We start from the raw sequence: 23,107 nt of genomic DNA, 5'->3' as shown, positions 1-23,107 counted from the left end.
AGGGTCCAAGCAAGGCCGTGGTTCCAGGTAAACTCGCCCTGGTCTGATGACAGGAGGAGAAGGCAGGTCTAACGACAGAGGCAAGGGGGCTGCCGTTTGGGGTCAGCTGCTCTCGCCACCTGGCAGCACGTGGGTGTGGTGTGTGGTGGCAGGGCTGGAGGGGACTGCAGCGCCCCCCATGGTAGGACCTGACCCCTCTCCTGGGCCCAGGACCCCCTGCGAGCTTCCGGCCCCCCCCCCACCGCCCCGCTGCCTCCCCCAGGTGGCGACCCCTTCGTTACACGTGGAATGCATACTTGACTATCAGGAAGTCTAGTTCTAGCTCCACTTTGGAATCTAGACCAGGAACGGTTCTGAAGGTATGTGAAGTTAGGGACGTGTACAGAATCTGTTGGCCTTCAGGAGCTTGGGCATTAGTTAAATATAGATTATGGCACTGGTCCACTCATGAGAGCTGCTGAGAATTCCCAAGGTTGTATAACTCACACATACCCACCAAACACAACAATAACAGATGAAAGATTTAAACGTCAGTGGAGTAAGGAAAGATAAGCTAAGACTTGGTTTAAACACCATTAAATTTTCTTTCCAGGACAATTATAGCAGAGCCCAAAGGTCTGAAAACCCTGATACCTTGGGTTATCCAACTGTTCGTTGTTTACCAAAAGCCAGAATCCACACTGGGCCATCAGATCACCCAAGGTTGTAATGTGAGAAAAATGACTCTGCTTTTTCCAGGAGAATTTGGATGAACCCTTTTCCTTTAATGATGAGGAAGGCATCTAGGCTTAAGTTGAGAAACTACTCTTTGAGATCAGAGTTCAGTTTCGAAGTCCCCTAAGATTGCTGTGCGAGGGGGGGGATCTGTTGGTGTGAGGAGAGGCAGGGGATGGGAACCCCTCAAGTTTGGGTCGAACATTGAGGCTGACGATGCCACGTACTGAGTAGGAAAGCTTACTGCTGTGCAAGGGGGGGGATCTGTTGGTGTGAGGAGAGGAAGGGGATGGGAACCCCTCAAGTTTGGGTCGCACGTTGAGGCTGACGATGCCACGTACTTAGTAGGAAAGCTTACTGCCCACATGATGAGGCTTTCTGGGGAGTGAGACCGACTCCTGAGCAGAATGGCTTGAGAGATGGGAAAGAAGACCCTTCTATGGAGGCTAGGGGTGGGGCTGGGGGACGGGTCTCACTAGAACCACAGGAGGGGGCCCTGGGCTTTCTCGCCAGGTTGTCTGGATTTGGGGCTTGAAAGCTATCTCTTCGTTACAGGACGACAGTGTCAGGGACTCGGTGGCTTGGGTTCAAGGTGGGTAAACACTTGAGAGGGAGATGGGATAGTGCCGTGTTGGGGACAAGGTGTCAGGGGATGAGAAGCCCTCCGGTTCCTGAGAACATTTCTCCCCCAGCTTTTCCTGCATGATACTTGTATTTTTTAAAATTCTTTTTAAAGAATTGAGTTTAATTGTAAAACTCGCATTTTATTTACCGTTAACTGTATCTTAATGCGAACTTATTAAGAAGCCTTTATCAAATTCTTAAACGTCTGTCTTAACTGTTTATTTGCTCCGTTGCTCCGGTTTTCTTTCAGGAACTCTGTTTTGCTTTTTATTCTAAGCTGTGGAAATAAATCAAGAGCCGTAGTCAGTACCGCTGCTCTTCAAACTGTGGTGCTTTGGACCTGGTTCTCTCATCAGTCACGTCACCAAAGAACACGGGATTATCTTACTCTTATTTCAGGAGAACTGAATTGAGACTAGACATAAAATTAAAGGATTAAGTTATTTTCTTTATTGACTCATAGAGTTGTGCCTTACTTAACTACCCTAAGACGTACCACGTAGAAGGAGACATAACAACTAGAGTATCCACAAGGTCGCGGCTGGAGACTTACACCGAGTGTGTATACTCTAAGCATTACGCAGTGATTTCATATGTGTTATCTTGAAAAGTACGTAAGATTTGGTTATATAATCAGTGAGAAACGCTAAATAATTCCGTATCATTCAGCATGGTGATCATCAGAAACTGTCCGTGTATAAAACGGAATTAACAGTCACAGTGATGTGTTTTGCATGCGTCAATTAGCCGGCATATGTGGTCTGTCCTACGGAACTTGAGTGTATTTTTTCATGAAGGGATTCATATTAAACTGTATCAGGAATTCCACTAGGCCCTTCCGAGTGCAATCACATTTGGTAATAATCAGATTCTTCTGTCAGATGAAAGCAAAGATTTGAAAATTTTAAAGAACGGTATAAATGAAGTCATCTTTTAAACAGTAATCTGCTTGGCCTTTGCATATTTTATTGAGATGTGATGCCAGGGTTTACAAATGATTTCAACGCATCTTTCAAACAACCCTAGATTTGTGTATATGCGTATATACATGTATATACATATACCTATACGATTATATATACTTAGAAATCCGGTTACTATTATACCCATTTTACAGAGGAGATTGGGGCTTTGAGCCACTCAATCATTTGCCCAAGGTCACACAATATGCCAGGGGCAGAAGTGGAATTAACACCCAAATGGTTTCCATTTTGAGCCCAGATTCCCAGCGCCAGGCCCTCAGGCCTTCAGTTCTCCGGCGCTTGACACACGTGCTTGACCTCCACGTGGTTCAGGGGGCAGGTCCTGCCGTGGACTTTAACCATGAAGAGGCCAAATGGAGCCAAGATGCCGCAGGTGGCCCGGTGCTGCGAAGAGGAGCTGGGTTGAAAGTCTGACCTCCCCAGCCGGCGCCTCTCTGCGGTCGTGGGGTGAGGGGCCGTGGCCTGGGCACCCTGCGCCGACTCACCGGGGGGTCCCGCCCCAGAGGAGGCGAGTCTGAAGAACACGCCCTGTCCACAGCGACCTGCCCAGAGCGTGGAGACTCGCTCCAGCTTTGCTTTTACTTGGAGGATTAACCATGGTAATAGGCATAACTACTGGTTAACTAATCTTACTACTGGTGTTCTGCGCTTTGGGGCGGCTTCTGCTTGGGGGTCGCGTGGCCCTGCAGGGGCGCCGGTGGCGACCAGACTCGGGCCCCCGGACCTTCCAACCTGTGTGTGACCTGTTCACGTGTCACTAGGACACGTCACTCAGCCTCACTAACCCGCGAGGCTGCTGAGAAGAAGTCGATGCCTGGAGACCTCACACCACGTGCTCGATGCACTGTGAGTGCCCGGAGGCCTGCGCTCTGATTACCGGCGGGAGGTTAGCGGCTCACATCTGCAGCTGAAAATACAGCACGGCTCTGCTTTCAACTTTCTTTGGCTACATTGAAATTCTTGCTACATTACATATCGTATCTTGGGTTTTAGTAAACATATATTTTAAATGATATTTAGACATTATTTTTAAAATAAATGGCTGTCTACATTTCAGGTATCGGATCTGGTAATAATTTTGAATTATGACAGAGCAGTAGAAGCTTTTGCAAAAGGTGGTAACCTAACACTTGGAGGGAATTTGACTGTGGCAGTTGGGCCCTTGGGAAGGTGAGTACGCTGAAATCCCATTTGAACAGCTCTTGGATAGTAAAGGCTTTAAAACTACATTGTTTATCATTAAGAGAGACGAATTAAAATGACAGACATTTATGATTTACACGTGCCCCAGAGGGTTTGAGGCTGCTTACAAATAAGAAATATACAAAACACAGCCATTGTGATAAAATGAGAAAATCTGAAACTAAAACACACAAAAAGAAATTAAATATTTCAGAACTGCAGGCTGTTGTATCTACCGGAATCAACATAAAATTCACCTTTAAGCTTTGAAGGAGCCAGGTCGAGTCAATTTTAATTAACTGAGAAAGGATGGCATTGATCAGGGAAAAAAAGGGTTTTTTTTTTCAAACTAAATTATGAAAAATTGAAATGGAAGTGTTTTACTCGAGTGATGTTTACAATACTTACAGTGTATTTTCCTTCTCTATTAATCAATAACTATTCTTGAGTTAATTGAGCAATTAAATATTTTAAACCCAGACTGTTTATAGAAGCTACTCAGTAAAATCATTTAAAAATGTTTCTAAGTTCCATGAAAATACTCACTGTAAAAAGAACCACAGTCTTTTACTCTTGAGGTGTGTTTCCCTGTTTTAGGGAAGGAAGACAATATGGGCAAGTATCAGCTGTACGTGTGTTCTCCACGTGCATCACACTGCTACAACCATCTGGCCTGCTGTGTACTTGCCATGAGCTGTCCGTCCTCTAGATCCCTCTGAACACACCTAGCTTAGGCCAGCAGGAAGTAAAATATGTAAAATGATTGAAGATGGGGATGGGGTTGGTGGTGTGATGAACTGGGAGATTGGGATTGACATATATATACTAATATCTATAAAATAGGTGACTAATAGGAACCTGCTGTATAAAAAATAAATAAATAAAATAAAATTTATAAAAAGAGAAAGCCCTATGGACGTGACCTCATTAAATATTCAATAAACAATATTTCTCCCCCCCCAAAAAAATGATTGAAGTAAGTGCAGAGCAGTATCCTTCTTCTGGGTTAGAAGCGCAGTGCCCATCAGACGTCTTCAAGTGAACATGCTCACGGTTCTGGGACGCAAAGCCTTCTGTTTTGCAGGAATTTAGAAGGAGATGTCTCCCTAAGAAGCTCGGCTGCTGTCTTCACTTACTGCAAGTCAAGAGGCCTCTTCGCTGGCCTGTCTTTAGAAGGTAGCTGTTTGATTGAGAGGAAAGAAACTAACCGAAAGTAAGTGCAAGGCAAATCATTTTAATTGATTTGAAGAACGTGCGATGAGAAAATAATACTTTGTAGACTCATGTAGTTCTTAAGAGTGTACAGAGTACCTTTGTACAGGCAAGTCTGTTGGCACCATTTTTCCAACGGCATTTGCTCACTTTGTGTCTGCATCACATTTCGGTAATTCCTGCAATATTTCAGACTTTTTCATTATTACTACATTGGCTATGGTGATCTGTGATCAGTGACCTTTGGTGTTACTATGGTTATTGTGTGGGGCACCAGGAACCGCACCCCTATAGGATGGAGAACCTAATCAGTAAACGTGTGTGTATTCTGATGGCTCCTCGGACTGGCTGTTTCCACTCACCACCACCCCCTGCCCCCACGTTTCTGTCCCTCTCCTCAGGCCTCCCTATTCCCTTAGACACAACAATATTGAAATTAATAACCCTACAAAGACCTCCAGGTGTTCAAGTGAAAAGAAGAGTTGCACGTCTCTTACTTTAAATCAAGAGCCAGAAATGACCAGGCTTAGTGAGGGAGCCACGTCAAAGCCAGGATGGGCCGGAAGCTAGGTCTCCTGTGCCAAACAGTTAGCCGAGCTGTGAGTGCAAAGGAAAAGTTCTTGAAGGAAATCACAAGTGCTCCTCCAGTGAACACACAGATCATAAGAAGGCGAAACAGCCTTATTACTGCTCCGGAGAAAGTTTTAGTGGTTTGGATTGAAGACCAAACCAGCCACAACACTGCCTTCAGCCAAAGCCTCATCCAGAGCAACGCCCTAATTCTTTTTAATTCTGTTCAGGCTGAGAGAGGCAAGGAAGCTGCAGAAGAGAGTGTGAAGCTGGCAGAGGGTGACTCATGAGGCTGAAGGCAAGCAGCGTCTCCATAACATCAAAGCGCAGCGTTCCTCATGAGAGGTTTCCTATTGTTAGGCTCAGCCTTTGTCTTTCTTCCATAAGATAGAGACCAATTTTGATTTAAAAAATGCAAGATTTGGAAGTACCCTAACAGGCGACAAGGAACTTCCACTTTAACTGGCATCTGGCTAATTTTTCCCAAAACTGCTCTTCTGTATTTCCACGAAAGTATGTCTAATTGCCCAGAAAAAGATAAAAAGCTAAGACTGAGGGGACTAATTCTAGAACCTGGCAGGAATCCCACTAATAGTGACCCTGACGGGGCTGCCTCAGCTGGTGGTGGACACACGTCTGCCGCTTACAGCAGACTTGAGAGAAGCTGAGTACCAAGTCTGCGGTGCCCGTTTACCCAGAATCCCACAGCACATGCAGAAACATTCAGTGCAGACCCCAACAACCAGAAAATAGGAGGAATGGGGGGATTCTTCAATTTCTCCATCTTGTAAAGTCAAGAGAAATGTTTTTACTTCTGGTTTTATTAATTTGAGAAATTTAAGTTAAGGATGCTTTTAGAAATTTGTGATTCTAGGCCTTTGGAAGATTTTCCAACTAAAGTTCACCTAAATCCTGGATAAACTAAAACAAATATACTTCTTAATCAGTTGCAGGGCTTCTAAACATGCAAGGCAAATCCTTACATAATTTTGATACAAATAAACGTTTTAAGGAAGCTATATGTTAGCACCATTTTTATAAGAAACTTAAAAAGTAAAAGCCTATAAAGATGTATAGGTATGTGATTGCAATTATATGTGTATTAGTGTTTATATAAATATATGTTTATTATATGCATTTGTATATAAATATTCTATATATGTTTGTATGATGTGCTTTTATATTATTGGGAAAAGGATATAAATATCAGACCATTTATGGTGATTGCCTCTAGAGGTGAGCTTGGAGAGGTGAATTTAGAGGCTTTAACATGGGTTATGGCTTGTAGTTTGTGTTTGAAAAGTAGTATCTATGAAGTGCTATACGTGAGTAAATCACACACACATACACAGTTGTGCGTCCTACATTTAACTCTAGAAAAGATCTATGTCTGCAAAAGAAATGTTCTTAATATATTTCTTATTAGATTTTATTGTCAAGACATTCGAGCTTATGACATTTTATTTGGAGATATACCACGGCCTGCTGAAGCAGAAGATCTTTATGAAATTCTTGATTCTTTTACTGAAAAGTATGAAAATGAAGGACAACGAATCAATGCAAGAAAAGCAGCACGGGAGAGGAAGAAGGCTTCTGTAATCATGCTTGGTTTTTATATTTTTCTTAGTAGCCACAGAAAATTTCTTTATATAGAACATTCTATCCTTGATATCACGTTTCTAATAACCTACTACACTTCCCTTTTAATTTCATTAACATAAAGTTCTTGTGAAAATGTCATAAAACCTTGACAGTCATCTATGCAAATTTCAGGAAGAAACATGGTTCTCCGTGATTGCATTTCTGCAAGGATAGAACTTTATAATATTAATTAATAATACAAATAACTGCCACTAGCCAGGGGCCTTGACGTGCAGAGGGTTTTGTGCGCCTCGTTCATCTAGTTCCGCATCTTTCGGAGCCGCGTGGCCCTTTCCTGGTCAGCGCATCGCTCTGCTCCACCTGCGCGGTGTCAAAGGTGCCAGGATGAGGGAAGCTTCCGGTTATAGAAGCGCGCCCCCAGCCGTCACCCGCGTGTTGTCCAGTTCAACCAGATGTGGCCCAGAGCAGTACGTGTGCTCTGTTAATGAGTGCATAGGATAACGTTTGCCGTGTACACCCACTGGGGGCGGGGCGGGGGGAAGCCTTATATGCTCCTAAGTGAAAACAGAGTTTTAAAATCACATGCATTTTTTTTGTTGTTGTCTTTCCTCCCAGGCTAAAGAATTGCCTTCAAAACCATTGTCAAGACCACAGCAATCGTCTGCACAAGTACAGCTGAATTCTGGCTCTCAAAGTAAATATTTGTGTTGCAATTCAAATACATTTATAATTAAGTAATCGTGAAATATTATTAAGAAATCAAACTACATTTAATGATAGATCTAAAGTCATTACTTTAGTGTCAAATAGAAGAACTAATGAGTATTAATCAGAGAAAAACAAATGCTTGGTCTCTTCTAAACACACAAGGCAAATTGTCATTCCTGTAATTTGTGAAAATGTCTATTCTCATTCAGAAAGTGCTTTTTCCAATTCACAAAGTGATTTATCTTTAAAGTTTTTCTTTTTTTGTCATTTCTTCCAAAGACTATTATCCTGCTAATTTGAAATGGAAACAAAATAAGCCTATTTTTCTCATATACACATAGATTTATATTTCTGAATATTAATTTGACCATACATTCTTGGGAGCTCAGGGTTTCATAAGGTGGTTTTAAAATAGGATAAATTCGTAAAGCACCAGGCTTTTGGCCTTTACACCTCTTTCCATCACTCATTTTTATGACAGTCACTCTTGGAATTCTGCTTTTCATGTATAGAGGTTACCAGTAAATAGCAATATATTAAAGTGGGCAATGTTTCATGTAATAATTAACTGTTCTGCAGCTGGCTTTGGACTGTGGCTTTTGAGAGCACAGTGATGAATCTAACTTACCTCTTGCCTTTAAAGAACTTTCCTTCTAGCAGCAGAGATATCACAGGTGGAAAAGTAACTGCCAGTACTGGAAGGAAGTACAGTTGACCCTTGAATAATGCAGAGGTTAGGGACACCAACCCCTCATGCAGTCAAAAATCCATATATAACTTTTGACTTCCCCAAATAGCCCATTGCTGACTGGAAGCCTTACTGGTAACATGAACAGTTGATTAACACGTATTTTGTATGTTATATGTGTTACATACTATATTCTTATATAAAGTAAGCTAGAAAAAATATTATTAAGAAAATCATAAGGAAAAGAAAATACACTGATCGTACTTTACTGTATTTATTTATACCGTAAGTTTACATTGTCTGTTTACAAGATGAATTGTCTGTCAGTACGTACATCAATATTGTCTCATATGATACAAAAAACTGTAAATGTTATATGTATTACTAACACTAGACATAAAAAGTGAAAAGATAATAGAAAAAGAAATTCGTATTTACAGGTATAATGATTCATGTATTGATGAAAAAGAAGCAGCAATATGACTGCTTCACGGTAGCCTAGCCCGTACGCTAATGAGTGAGAACTGCTTCACGGTAGCCTAGCCTGTACTCTAATGAGTGAGAAGTTATGAAATGTGGATGGCACACAGTATTACAGCCATACTGATAATACAGTATTAGAAACATTGTTACATTTTTTAAAAACCACTTACATGCGATGAAGACTGATAGTTTCTCCAATTATGAGAGACAGAGAGAGGGACATACGGTACAGCAATGTAATCCTTTGAAAGCCAAGTTCTAAAACAGTAAGAAAACTAACACATTATTAATTTTGTATTAAATACGACTCACCTTATGCCTATGTGAGAATAGGCTATCCACTTCTATACGAGTCTTGCCCAGGATGTTCCGCACGGTGAACGCTTAAGCGATGATGGTGATAACACAAAGACGTCCCGTACAATTATTAGATTTTCACATGCGGACATTCACACGCACACCACAGAAAAGTTTATTAACCGAACAGCATGCTGGTTATTTACTGTTCATTAAGTGGAGGCGGATCCTCATAAAGGTCTTCATCCTCCTCCTGTGCGTGTTGAGCAGGCTGGGGTGGGGGAAGGCTCGTCTCAGGGGTGGCAGAGGTGGGGGAGGGGCGGGGGAGGGGGAAGCAGGGGAGGCAGGCACACTCAGTGTAACTCCATGGAAATACATCGTAATTTCTGACTGTTGTGCTTTTTCATTTCTCTAACAGTGGGTCTATAGGATCCCAGTCCTCCTTCCACTTGCTTTACTTTCAGTGCCCATATCCTACAAGTTAAAAGCAGTCTTGAATAATCAGAACCCTCTTCCGGATTGTCTGATGTCAGTTTGTTTCTGGCACTGCTTCTGCGTCTTCTTCCTCATCGTCTGGCACTGGTTCAGAAGCTCTCATCTCCATCTAGTCATCTTTTGTTAATTCCTCCAGTGCGGCGTCTATTAGCTTTTGAAATTCTCCAAGATCTGTATCTTGAAACCCTTCACAGCAAGCCCCGCCCCCATCTCCTTGGCCATATCTACGAGCTATTTCATGACTTCCTCCACTGGCTCTGTCGTAAATCCTGTGAAGTCATGCACGACATCTGGAACAGTTTTCTCCAGCAGAAGTTTATTGTTTCAGGCTTGCTGGCTTTCATGACTTTCCCTATAAGCAATAGCATCTCCGGTGGCGTAATCCTTCCGGACTTTCCTAATGTTCTCTCTATAGGCGTTTTCTTCCATAGCATCAACAGTTCTTTCCGTAGAGTACCGTGTGTGATGAGGGCCTTTAAAGGTCTTGATGATCCCCTGATCTAGAGGCTGGAAATACAGACGTTGTGTCTGAGGCCAAGTACACAACTTGGTGGTCTGCTCATGGAGTTGAACTCACGGGGCTCTGGGGGGCCAGGGGCATTGTCCAATATCAAAAGAATTTAAAAGGCAGTCCCTTACTGGCAAGGCACTTCCTGATTTCAGGGACCAATCCAGCAAAAGGATTCTCACGATCCAGGCCTTCTTTCTGTACAACCAAAAGATGGGCAGCTTGCGTTTATCTTTTCCCTTCCAGGTTTGGGGTTTAGCAGTTCTGTAGATGAGGGCAGTCCTGACCATAAACTCCACTGCCTGTGCACAAAGGAGCAGAGTTGGTCTATCCCTTCCTGCCTTAAATCCTGCTGCTCGCTTTTCTTCCTTCCTAATAAATGTCCTTGGTTGCATTTTTCTTTCCCAGAATAGGGTCGTTTCATCTGCATTAAAAACCTGTTCAGGCAGACGTCCTCTCTCCTCAGTGATTTTCTTAATGGCATCTGGGAACTTGTCTGCTGCCTCTTGGTCAGCAGAAGGTGCTTCTCCTGTTATCTTGAGAGTATTTAAGCAGATAATTTACTAAAATGATCAAGCCAGCCTTTGCTGGTATTTAATTCTCCAGCTTTAGATCCTTCACCTTCTTTTTGCTTTAAGCTCTCATATAATGACTTTGCTTGTTCTCAAATCATATTAGAGTCGATAGCAATCCTGCACCCACATAAAAACTGCATTTTTAATACAAGATAAAAAGATATTTCACCAAAGATGCAAAAGGTTTATGTGCCTGTCGGTGTAGCTGCAGCAACAGCTTCATGAATTTCCTTTTCTTTTAAAAGAATTTTTTTTTTGATGTGGACCATTTTTAAAGTCTTTATTGAATTTGTTACAATATTGTTTCTGCTTTACGTTTTGGTTTTTTGGCCACGAGGCATGTGGGATCTTAGCTCCCCAACCAGGGATCCAACCCGCAACCCCTGCATTGGAAGGTGAAGTCTTAACCACTGGACTGCCAGGGAAGTCCCTCCTTTTCATTTTTTACAGCGGTTCTTACACTGAATTTATTTATGTTGGAATAGTGGGGAGCTGCAGCTGCAGACCTCGATTTACAGTATACATCAAGCAGTTCAGCTTTTGCTTGTAATGACTTTTCTCTGCTTCTTGGAAGCACTTCCAGGACCACTAGTGGCCCTTTGTATGGGTCCCATGGTGTTATTCAAGGTTTACGGCATCATAGTAAATACAATGGAAAATACGCCAGAGCCATGAAAGAGAACTTACTGCAGTGATACACAGTTTACTGGAGAGATTGCTCCCCATGTGGAGATGATCGCTTGCAGCACTCAGCTCACCGTAGCGCTCTAGCAACAGGAGGTGCTGCGCTATTACTGTAGTGCAGTGTGTACATCTGCGTACGCACAGTAAGTATGTTCGTTTACGCACTTACGAGTTAGTACTGCAGCCTTACACTTGTTTACATTTCTCTCCACTGCAAATCGTGCCGTGTGTGGTCTATAAGTGTGTGTGTCCATAAGTTTTGATAATTTTAACTTTCAGTAAAAGATTTGGGTATATTTTATCACAGCAAATGATAAAATAGACTAGTTTCTACATACATTCCATGCATTCATGACACACCTAACTTTTTCTTAATTCTTTTGATATTTCTAGGTTGTGCATTTCATCTGTGAGTTTTTTCAAATTGTGGCAAATCTCAGACAAATTTTCAAAAGTATTTATCGGAAAAAAACCACGTATAAGAGGACCCACACAGTCCAAACCCATGTTATTCAAAGGTCAACAGCGTATGATAAGTTCTGGGAGGAGGGGACTGTAAGTGTCAAAGCGCTGCCGAGGGCACGAAGCCCGTTCTGCCCCTCCCCCTCCGTGCTCTGTATCCATTTGCCCAGTCTTCATGCTGGAAGGAAGTACAGTTGAGAATTGGGCGTGAAACATGACTCATAGCCCTTATATTGATTCCTGGCTGTGCCTTTAGCTTAAATTCACCCCTTCCAGGACGATCCTCAGGAACGAGACCTATTCTTCTTTATTACCCACCCCCGCCCCCCGCCCTAACAACTTACTCTGTATCCCATTCTCTTGGGATGCTGCTTTCTTCTATCAAATGGGATAGTCTATTTTTCATTCATGTTGTGGTGATTAATTTGTTTACACTCTTATTTTCAGTAGCAAGATGTGAGAGTGTTCAATCTATTTTTATTGATGTTTTAGATCTGAGTATTACATAAAATTTGACCCATCTGTATACTTTAAAATGCATAGTGTTGGGCTTCCCTGGTGGCGCAGTGGTTGAGAGCCCTCCTGCCGATGCAGGGGACACGGGTTCGTGCCCCGGTCCGGGAAGATCCCACATGCCGCCGAGCGGCTGGGCCCGTGAGCCATGGCCGCTGAGCCTGCGCGTCTGGAGCCTGTGCTCCGCCGCAACGGGAGAAGCCACAGCAGTGAGAGGCCCGCGTACCGAAAAAAAAAAAAAAAAAATACATAGTGTTTCTAAAATTTCCTTGCTAAGAGAATAGGTATCTGTATCGTGCTGACATAAAAATCCTGTTCATCCTCAATATCAATCCTTGTCAGTGTAGATTAAAAAGCTACTTACCTTATCTCAAGAAGCTCCTCTCACCTGACAATGGAAAAATCTTGGAAGATTTGTTTCTCTTGCATATTCTTCCTGAGCATGTATTTTAAAATCTCACCATCATCTTTGATCACTGGACCCCCTACCCTAGCCAGCCTTGGCTTGTCTGTTTCCTACAGTGATCTCGTGTCTTCTGATCTGTCGATCTGTGTCGGCAGGGGCTGCTCTCCCTATTTTTCGCAGTGTCCTTGCCAGCTCACCTTCTTGCCTGTGCACGTTTCTGCAAACTCAACTCTATTCACTATGTGTCCTTGTGAATACTCTCCTTCTCCCTTGACTTTTTAGCTGCGTTATTTGTTGCTCGATTCCTATTGTTTTCACATGCGCATCACCTTTTCTCATGCAGTGTTATCATTCCCAGTTGCGAACACCCATTTTTTATTCAATAAAAGGAAAATTTTAAACGAGTATCTATTTTCAACCTTTTATTTTAAACATGACCTATTCCTAAGTTCTTTATTAAAAAATGAAATCTTAATTTTTTATATATCCTCACATATATAATTTTATATAAGTATATACGTGGTTCATAAATATGGTTTTTGAAAGCATAGTTTTTTCTTTTTCTTTTAGGACTCATTCTCTTTTTCCCATTTCTCCTGTCTTAACTTGCACGGCACCCTCTTCCATACTCATCCCAGCGCACCCATGTGAACGACAGGAGTGATATTTTTCTCCATGTTTCTATATTCCGACACGTGGGCACATGTGCAAACACGTAGATACGCACAGGCAGAATATTTTGCTGTTGTCTCACAGAAATGCTGTCTTATTATTTATGCTTTACTATAGCTTGTTTGTTTGTGGGTTTTATTTGTTCCTTTTGCTCAGCAACACCTCATGGAAATCCCTGAATCAACTGATACAACTCTAATTAATTCTTTTTAAAGGCTATTTAACATTCCATCGTGTAGATGTACATATTTTATTCAGCCACTCTCTTACTGATAGATATTAACTTTCAGTTTTTTTTCCCATGCTGAGCAATGCCACAATTAATATCTTTTAAAGTTAAGTTGTCTACAACATTGGCACTTTTAAAAAGATAATTACCAGGAACGGACATGACAGGTCAAAGGATATATTTTTAAATTTTTAACAGATTTAGTAGCTTGCTTTTTAAAAGTTTTTACTACTGCAGAGTCTCATTAGCCATTCCCCACCATGTGCACTCCCCACCATGTGCACCCCCATCATATACCTACACTCCCTGCTACGTACACGCCCATCATATACCTACACTCCCTGCTATGTACACACCCATCATATACCTACACTCCCTGCTACGTACACGCCCATCATACACCTACACTCCCTGCTACGTACACGCCCATCATATACCTACACTCCCTGCTATGTACACGCCCATCATATACCTACACTCCCTGCTACGTACACGCCCATCATACACCTACACTCCCTGCTACGTACACGCCCATCATATACCTACACTCCCTGCTATGTACACGCCCATCATATACCTACACTCCCTGCTACGTACACGCCCATCATATACCTACACTCCCTGCTACGTACACGCCCATCATATACCTACACTCCCTGCTATGTACACGCCACACCGTAACATTCCTCACCATATTCATTCCTCATCACTGTTAGTGTTGGAGTGTCTTGAAGTGTTTACGAGTCTGAGGGTTGGTTATATCTCCTTGTTAATTGGATTGTTTTTGTCCCTATTAGTGATTTAAATACTTTTTCATACTATTGCTGGTGTTTGGAATTTAATCTTGTCTGAAAAGTCTCTTTGTTTCATTGGTTAATTTTTTGCTATTGGAATATTTGTTGCATTTTCAACTTGTAGTAATGCTTTGTATATTAAGGGCTTTGTCATTTGGATGACAGTTTTTTTTTTCTACATGTATCATTTGTCTGTTGATCTTATTTCTCATGTATTTTACTATATGAAAGTTTTAATTTTTATGCAAAAATATATCTGTCCCCTATTTTCATAGGTTTGTATTTTTTAGTCATGGTTAAGGACTTCCCTCCTATACAAGATTGCATTCATGGTATCCTAAATTTTCTTGCAGTGTTTTATTCTTGCAGTTACTGGATACTTACTCTTCATATACTTTAAGATCATTTTACCAATACTCCCCTCGACCCCCAATATGCAATTCTAGTTGAAGTAATATTATGTACTTACATGAATTCTGTGATTTTTTGATATTAATTACAATAACATTACATATATAAGTTAATAAACTTGGCATTTGTATGATAATCTTCCTATTTTATGCTTTCCATTTGTTGAGATATTATTTTGTCTTTCCTAAGATTTCATAGTTTCTGTGCCTTTCTTGTTAAATTTATTCCTAAATACTTTGTGATTTTGGTTTGCTGTGTTGAATGGAATGTACTTTCCCATTTATATTTCAGAGTGCTTATTTTAATAATTGAGAAAGTCTTAATTTGCATATATTTTGTCTTATATATGGTCACCAACCCCAAATCTCTTGTTTATAGTCAGTTGTTAAAAATAGATTCTCTGATATTTTTACCCTCTTCCCCACCTTGCCAATGCTTATTTCTATATTTTTCTGTTCATAAACTTCCAACACCACTGGCCTTCAAAGTGGTGTACCTCTGTCCTTAGGGGGAACACAGAGACTGCGAAAGGGCACCTGGGCATAGGTAATTTAAGAGATACAGTTTACAGATGACCAGTTTCCACACGTGTTCTTTCTTAAAGCCAGAGTCCAAGTGAGAACATGACGTGCAGGTTACCCTCTCTGTCTTCTATCCTTTCACAGTAGTTTTTTTTCACACTTGAATAAGAAAAGCAAACCCCAAACCATCTTAATCATACTACAGTACATTGTCCCCAAAATGTAAGAACAATGATCCAGTGTGAAGTACGGATGTTAATGTTGGTATAGTTAGTTAAGTCTGATGAACAGTAAATACTTTGTAGATTAGGTGATTTACTTTTTTTTTTTTTTTTTTTTTTTGCTTTCAACAAAGCTAAAGAGAGACCTAATGGCACTGTTATCTTAATTTATAATAAGAATAGTAATTAATATTATCATTATATATTATTTTTAAAATCACATAGCTACTTATCACCAAAATAAAAAATTATAATAGTAATAGTTTATTATTTCATAAGTAATATTTTATTATTGCTCTTGTTTTGATGATAGATCACTATGCGATTTTTTTTTTACCTCTATCTTAGAAGGGACATAAAAAAATTCTGTTACATTCCTATAAAATATCTCTTTCTTGCCCTCTCTAGTTTTTATAACAAACAGCTTTCTTAACACCTAACACCTATATCTTTAAAAAAGAACACTGAAATACAATTTTAGGTTGAAACTATGTCATTCCAGAAATAATACTCATCCTCTGTATATGAACTAATTTTTAAAAGTCGTGTCCACTCACTGAGATGCATTTCAAATAACCTTTTACTTTCCTGTTTAGTAAACTAACAAATTCATACTATATTAAAGTTTTGATCAATGTGTGCTAATAATTATTATGATAACTCAATCTATAAGAAATTATTTAATAGATGATCGTGTTACATAAAATACAATTTTAAAAGTAAATTTATGTACAAATTTGTGTTGTAGACACATAAAGTACAAGATTAATACATTGCTAGAAAATCTTTGGGACAAATTAAATGAAAATATGATTTGAAGGTTAAAAATGAAAAACGTCTTGTTGATTTTCTTTAATGAATGCTGATGGGTTCAGATCACTATCGTATTTAGATCCTTTTATCACAAAGGGAGTGATATGAATGTTTATAAGTAATTGATATTGAAATATGCTAAAAAGTACACCCTTCAGCTTACAGTTAACGATTTTAGGTATCAATTTAAAAACATACAAGGGAATATTTGCTGTTTAAAAATTACTTTAATGTTAAGCAAGCAAGAACGTCTGAAAATCACTGGCTTGGGGATTACGCATTTCCTTATTCAGGTATTTTCTGGAAAAAGAGGTGTCTGTATTTTTCACGAATGTGTAATTGCAAGGCCAGGAGTTGTAGTTTATGTGCGTCTGGTCATACGGATATCAGACATTTACCATCTGCCTTACTTTTGGTCTATTTTCAGGTAGAAAATAGGAATACCTGAGGAATATTCAGGTATTCCTCTTGATTTAAAGATGATAAAATAATGATATTTCTATCAGAGTGATTTAAAATATTTGCTTAACAAGAGCAAGCTTTGACATTCTTGGGTATTTTATATGCTATATACTAATAAGTTTTCTAAATGTTCCCCCTCTTTAATTTATCTATTTACTTTTTTTCAGGTAACAGAAATGAATATAATCTCTATCCTGAACTTTCCAGCTACCGGGAGAGAGTTGGTAAATAAAAATACCTCTGTTTTAAAAATGATTCATAACCATCTTATAATCACAAACTTCCTAATTAATCTGGCAGGTTGTAAAAATATCTGGGAAGTTGTTTAGCACCGCTTCTTTGATTTATGGGATATCCACGTTATCTTGAGAAGCACTTCATTTAAAACATGCTCTGGGGCTTCCCTGGTGGCGCAGTGGTTGAGAGTTTGCCTGCTGATGCAGGGGACACGGGTTCGTGCCCCAGTCCGGGAAGATCCCACATGCCGTGGAGCGGCTGGGCCCGTGAGCCATGGCCGTTGAGCCTGCGCGTCCGGAGCCTGTGCTCCGAAACGGGAGAGGCCACAGCAGTGAGAGGCCTGTGTACCGAAAAAAAAAAAAAAAAAACATGCTCTGCACAGTTATAATGATTAAACTTCATAAGGTCAACAGACAGGCTGGACTTGCTTGGGGAAGGGGGCCCATCGGGACCTGAGGGATAAGGGACAGTAGCTACAATTGAGCCAAGGCTGTGGTCCACCCCCGCCCCCCAATGTGGATCACTCCCAAGAAGGCCTTGGCAAAGTGACTCTGGGAAGTAGGGTTCCTTTTCTCAGATTTCTCTAAAGTCTGTACCTGTAGTATAGATGCCTAATAAATATTAGAAATATCTCTTAAAAAGCAATAAGGGAAAATGTCTAATAATAAGAAAGAGAACCCTAACTGGGCTCTGGAGACAGAGGCTCCGACTTCCAGCCAATACCCTCATTCACTGGCTGTGTGATCCAAACACAATGTTGCTTCCCGTGGTTGGGTGGGTGGTTGGGTTTTGCTTTTATATTTGAGGGTAGGACAAGTTAAGTGGTATAAACAGTACGTAATAAGTTAATATCAATATTTATTTTAGTTCTTTCTCAAAATATAAGAGATTTTGAAGAAGAAAATGTAAGGAAAGGTTTAAAGTCTATTTAAAAACTAAATCTTACTTTACATTACCGTGTGAAACGGTTAAATTCTTACCAAGGACTTCCTTACACCTGGTCTATCAGCCTTGCAGGGAAAAGTCACAACCCACAGCCCTCAGGCTCGAGTTGAAAAACCATTTGAGCGGGACACCTGGCTCCCCACAGCCTGTCCCATGCCCACAGACGAGCTGCAATTTTGCACGGGCATAACGATAATTCTCCAGATTGTACGTACTTTTGCTTTGCACCCTTTGGAAGCTCCAAACCACCTAGTCATCTGGCCTCTCGGTGAAACAAGCCTTGAGCGTCCACAGCCCTGTTTACTGGGGTGTTTTGTAACTGAAGGTCTGTACCTCCTCGGTCAGCCTCCATCATCCTCTTCTCACCCACCCCATGACTGTCAGTGACACTTGGGCACAGTGGACGGCTCTCTCTTGTGGGGCTGTCCTGTGCTGTGCTGGTTTCAGCAGTACCCATGCACTAAGCCCACTCGATGCCAGTAGCACGCCCTCCCCAGGGGGTGTGACAACCACAAATGGCCCAGACTTTGCCTTTTGAGAACCGCTGGTCTGGTGGCCTCGCCTGGTAGCCTCATCTGGCTCACTCGTCATTGACCCTTACACTCCTACAGAGGACATGGTCACCAGAGTTGTAGATGCCACACATAGCCTGGAGGGACGTGGCGCTAGGATCAAGTCAGCCACCCGGCTCATCACTGCAGTAAATGTGAAGCAAAACATCGCTGTGTTCTCTTATTTCTGGTTGCTTCTTGATGGGGACCTTCCAAAGGCTGAGATTCTTCTGAGTCATTTCTTGGGCCAGATGTGTTGGCTGCACATGGGTTACGTCAGGCTCTGCTGAGAAGTGAAATAGCAGCATCCCGCGGACGCAGACTTGCTAATTATGAGCCTCAGGGCAGCTGCCAGTCACCAAAGCCGATTGTAATCTGTTTCCTGTTAAGCGTAGCCCTGATTTGGGAGAGAAAAATGACCTGCGTAGCCCTGATTTGGGAGAGAAAAATGACCTCTATTTGAATTAAACTTGAATATTTTGATGAAAATGGTCAATTGCTTCAGAGATCCCCCAGATTCTTTTGAGTGCAGAAATATAAAACTTGAAGGCATATACTGCTCAGAAGGAAGGCGTCTGTGAACGCTGGCTGCTGTAGTGACCCAGTGGGCTTTGCGTCCATGGTTTCCAGGGTGGTCTCCCTCCCTGGAAGAACATATCTCCTTGGCTCACCTTTCCTAATGAAGTATTTTGTGGGCATTAAAGTTCTCCTTATGGAAGTTATCACAAATATTTACAGTAAAGAGGAACTTTAAGTCATTTTGAGCTTATTGAAGAACAAGCTAGCAGCAGGGCATGGCACTGGCCTGTCAACTGGTCCGTCCTGGGAGCGCCTGCCCTTACTCTGCCGGGCTCACTCCTTCGTTTTCATGTGAATGAACTTTGCCAACGACCCTTCAACTCCCGACTCTCCTACACTCCCGCCAGGAGGTAGAGGGATTTGCCTGACTGGTGAGTTGGCTGAGGAATCTGGCACCCCTCTGTCTGCCTGTCTCAGCCACACTCTTCACTAGCTCTACCAGCCACGACACCTCCCTCTCTGCCTCACCTCTGTTCGAAACTCGGGTAGGAAGAGGAACGTTGACTGTTGACCTCCTCAAACCCAGCAGCACCGCCTTGTCCTCTGCTGCAACTCAGAACCGTCTGCTTTGCCCTTATACCCATCTTTCCCATTATCTTATTTGGAAACCGCAATTCAGAGGCAATGGCAACCCCTGGTCGGGGGGCAGGGATTGAGCCAAGTCTGTGATCCCCTCTGTCTTTTCTTTAGGTCATAATATCTTTCTTCCTCTAACTTATTCATCATAAAATCTATTTCTAAAACTTCTAAAAACAAATTCAGTTATCAGTGATTACCAGGGGTCCTCAGCATCGGATGTTCTTATTATTTGTACAGTCTGGATAACTCAGTGATGCAGGAAAATACACTAGTTCTCCTTGAAAGTCTGCCTAACAAAAGTACAATGCACTGATGAATCTAAGTTCAGTCTGTTGAATGCAATTTAAAACTCATATGGTTGCTGAGGACCCTGGGGTATAATCTCTATAGTGATTAAGGTTGCCTGGAGACAGACTTCCGAGATTCAGATCTCCCCACCTTGGGCAAATCACTTAACATCTGCAAGTCTCAGGTTCATATTCTGTGAAGTGGGGATGCGGGAGCTGCCTTCTAGGAAGTGAGGGACGAGGATGTTCATCCCAGTGTCCGGCTCGGGCTACAGGAGCTGCTCTTATCATAGCCACACTGAATGACACCTGTTATCATGTTGATCACCACTCCTATGCATCTCTGATTTTGTAATCAGTGCTACAAATGTGTACATGTATGGCAGCTAAGGTGGCTATGGCTTCCAGAACATTCCCTGATATTCACAAGCACTCTCTTTTTACGTGCTCCTTTCTATTATCCGAAATGTCTGGGAGACAAGAGGGGAGGAGGAGTTACTCGAGGGTTTTTTTCATTAATTAAGTTCAGTTAATTGAGATTGAGCTTTATATATGGAGGTCATAAATGTAATTATTGATATAGGAAAATAGTTTTCAGAATGATTTTTTTCTTTAACGTTAACTTACATTCTTCTGATCTAATCACAATGAGGCATGGCATTTCTGCACGTCCCGTCTCAATGTAGTATTATAGCTACTTTTCAAAGTACATAGTAATGACTGTTCATTCATATGTGTTAGTAGTCATTTAACTGGGTTTGATTTTATCCAGACTATATCAAAATTTTATTCTTTTAGTGACACACTTTTAATCTTATTTCTTAAAATTAACAGGCTAAAAGTAAATACAGTATAAAATATAAAAATATACAGAACTTTTCTATTTTATAGAAAAAAACTGTACCAGTAATACCGCTAATATAATTATATTAGTTATTATTAAAGCTATTTCTTTAGGAGAACTCAGCTACATGGCACACGCTTTATTGAAAGAACTCTGGCACCATCTTGTGTGAGATACACATTCAGTGCTTCAGTAAATGTAGTTTAACTAGAGTGTTGACCATTTTCATTTCTTACTAATAGTCCAAGGTCACTTTATTTTTTCTTATTATAGTATTATAGGCTCAAATAAGTAACTGAACTTAGAATTTGGTTATTTATATTTTCAGTACAACTGTACTGAGATGCATTTAACAAGCATCTAATTGCACAAAATTATACGAAACATGGAAATGCCAAATTCCATGTAGCTGAGTACCCAGAAAGTATCTGTTTCTTTATACTTATTATGATGCTATACAGTTTGTAATATTTAATGTCTTTTACTCATGTTACCCACTCAATTCTCAAGGTATTTTTTTCCCAATATGGGTTGAAGTTCTGGTTAAATATATGTAGACATGCTTCTTGATGTGCTAATTTGAATTTCATCTCTCTTTTGAGAGAAAGGATCAAGTAAGTACAGAAATGAAAATAGCCGTAAAAGCCTGGGGAAAAGAAGTGTCTACTGATGAATCAGCAAATACATCCAAGCTGGAACCCTCATTATCAATGACCACAGAGCACGGTTTTTAAATTGAATCTTTTATGATACAGTCAAGTGCATAAATATCAGCTTTTATCTCTAATAGCTATAATTCATTGAAGCTACCATGACTATTCTATTAAAATTGGAAAAACAATAATATTATCTTATAGTTTAGTCCAAATTTGAACAATTATAACCACAAATATTTGCCAAACACATATTTAAGTATATAGCAATATACAGTTTGACTTGTGTGGATTTAGGAAATGTTATTACCAAATATTTGCTCTTTACAAAGAAGAAAAGCGTAAGTTTAATAAAGTGATGAAAATCACGCAGACCATGTGCTGTGAGTTCTGCTGGCCTCCAACATCAGAATACCAAGCCCTGAGTTGTTAATTTATATCTTACCTACACATACTTCCAGTTTTTCTCATAAAAATGTGAATAAATACTTTTTTCTTGTTTTAGGCAATTTGAACCAACCTATTGAAGTGACAGCACTATATTCTTTTGAAGGACAACAGCCAGGAGATTTGAATTTTCAAGCTGGAGACAGAATCACAGTTATATCAAAAACAGATTCACATTTTGATTGGTGGGAAGGAAACCTTCGAGGTCAAACTGGCATTTTTCCAGCCAACTATGTTACCATGAATTAAAGTTTATATTATTTTCTTCTTTGAGAATTACAAAAAAATCATTACTACACTGGCAGGATTTACTATTCAGTTAAACAATGTTTAGTATAAGTTTAAAAACACTTCTGTTTATTCTGTAAACTTTTATCCAGTATGTAAAAGATTTTGTTTATATATAGATATAGATATAGATATAGATAGATATAGTTACGTATCTTTAAATACTTTCCACTGATTTTTATCACATATACGATTTAATAGTTTAATATCCTCCAACTTATATGGTCACATTTCTTTTGTGTTCATTTTCAAACATCACTAAACATTTGATTTGGCTAGGTATATGATGACTATTTTATCTGGAGAGTCTATTTTATCTGGAGAATCTTAAGGATAGGGGCATGAATACCAATTTATATATTTGCAAAGTGAATAGAAAAGAATAAATCAGCTTAAATAGTGTATTAAGTAATACTTAGAGTTGTAGGTATTAACTAGAATATTAACTAGAATATTAATCCTTAAAAATTTTCTCTATACATTCAAAAATTATATGTAAGAAACACGCTATGACAAAGAAATTCAACCCCTATGCATTAAAAAATGATGACATCTGTTAACTTTCCTTCTTTATGAGGTTACGCTTGTTCATTGGTAGCAGTAGAATAAAGTTATGTGGATATGGTTCCATTGTCCCTAAATAAATGTTTTTAAAATGCGAAGTTAATGTCTTGATTTTGTTTTTCTTATTTTCTTTTGGTAAAGTAACCAGAGGTCTGTGGTTGGTCTGGATGTTAAAACCCACCTCCATGACTATGCTACTGACCTCTTTTTTTCAGCTTGGTTAATATATAATTGACAAAGTTGTACAATATTTAAAGGGTACAATATGATGCTTTGATTTGAAATACATATGCATTGCGAAAGG

The 23,107-nt window shown here is 40.2% G+C and overlaps 1 protein-coding gene across 6 annotated transcripts in view; it reads left to right on the top strand.

The window, feature by feature from the left end:
• The window catches only part of SH3YL1 (SH3 and SYLF domain containing 1), a 47,219-nt gene extending 24,318 nt beyond the window's left edge, over window positions 1–22,901 (top strand). For 4 of the 6 annotated variants that reach the window (XR_004352943.1, XM_032653335.1, XM_032653334.1 and 1 more), the window contains 6 exons: window positions 3,379–3,491; window positions 4,588–4,716; window positions 6,712–6,880; window positions 7,503–7,581; window positions 16,997–17,053; window positions 22,010–22,901. Coding sequence is in view for 5 of the 6 variants with exons in the window: in XM_032653335.1 (XP_032509226.1) it covers window positions 3,379–3,491; window positions 4,588–4,716; window positions 6,712–6,880; window positions 7,503–7,581; window positions 16,997–17,053; window positions 22,010–22,200 (738 nt within the window). In the remaining variant the exon portion in view is untranslated. Of the gene's footprint in view, window positions 1–2,740; window positions 2,921–2,979; window positions 3,168–3,378; window positions 3,492–4,587; window positions 4,717–6,711; window positions 6,881–7,502; window positions 7,582–16,996; window positions 17,054–22,009 lie in introns of those variants that run through there. The other 2 variants (XM_032653338.1, XM_032653337.1) reach the window with 2 other exon arrangements.
• Window positions 22,902–23,107: the final 206 nt, after the last annotated feature.

The sequence above is a fragment of the Phocoena sinus genome, chromosome 13, assembly GCF_008692025.1.
Source record: "Phocoena sinus isolate mPhoSin1 chromosome 13, mPhoSin1.pri, whole genome shotgun sequence".
Lineage (NCBI taxonomy): Eukaryota > Metazoa > Chordata > Mammalia > Artiodactyla > Phocoenidae > Phocoena > Phocoena sinus.
The sequence above is the reverse complement of the archived record's forward strand: the minus strand, read 5'-3'. Positions and strand labels throughout refer to the sequence as shown.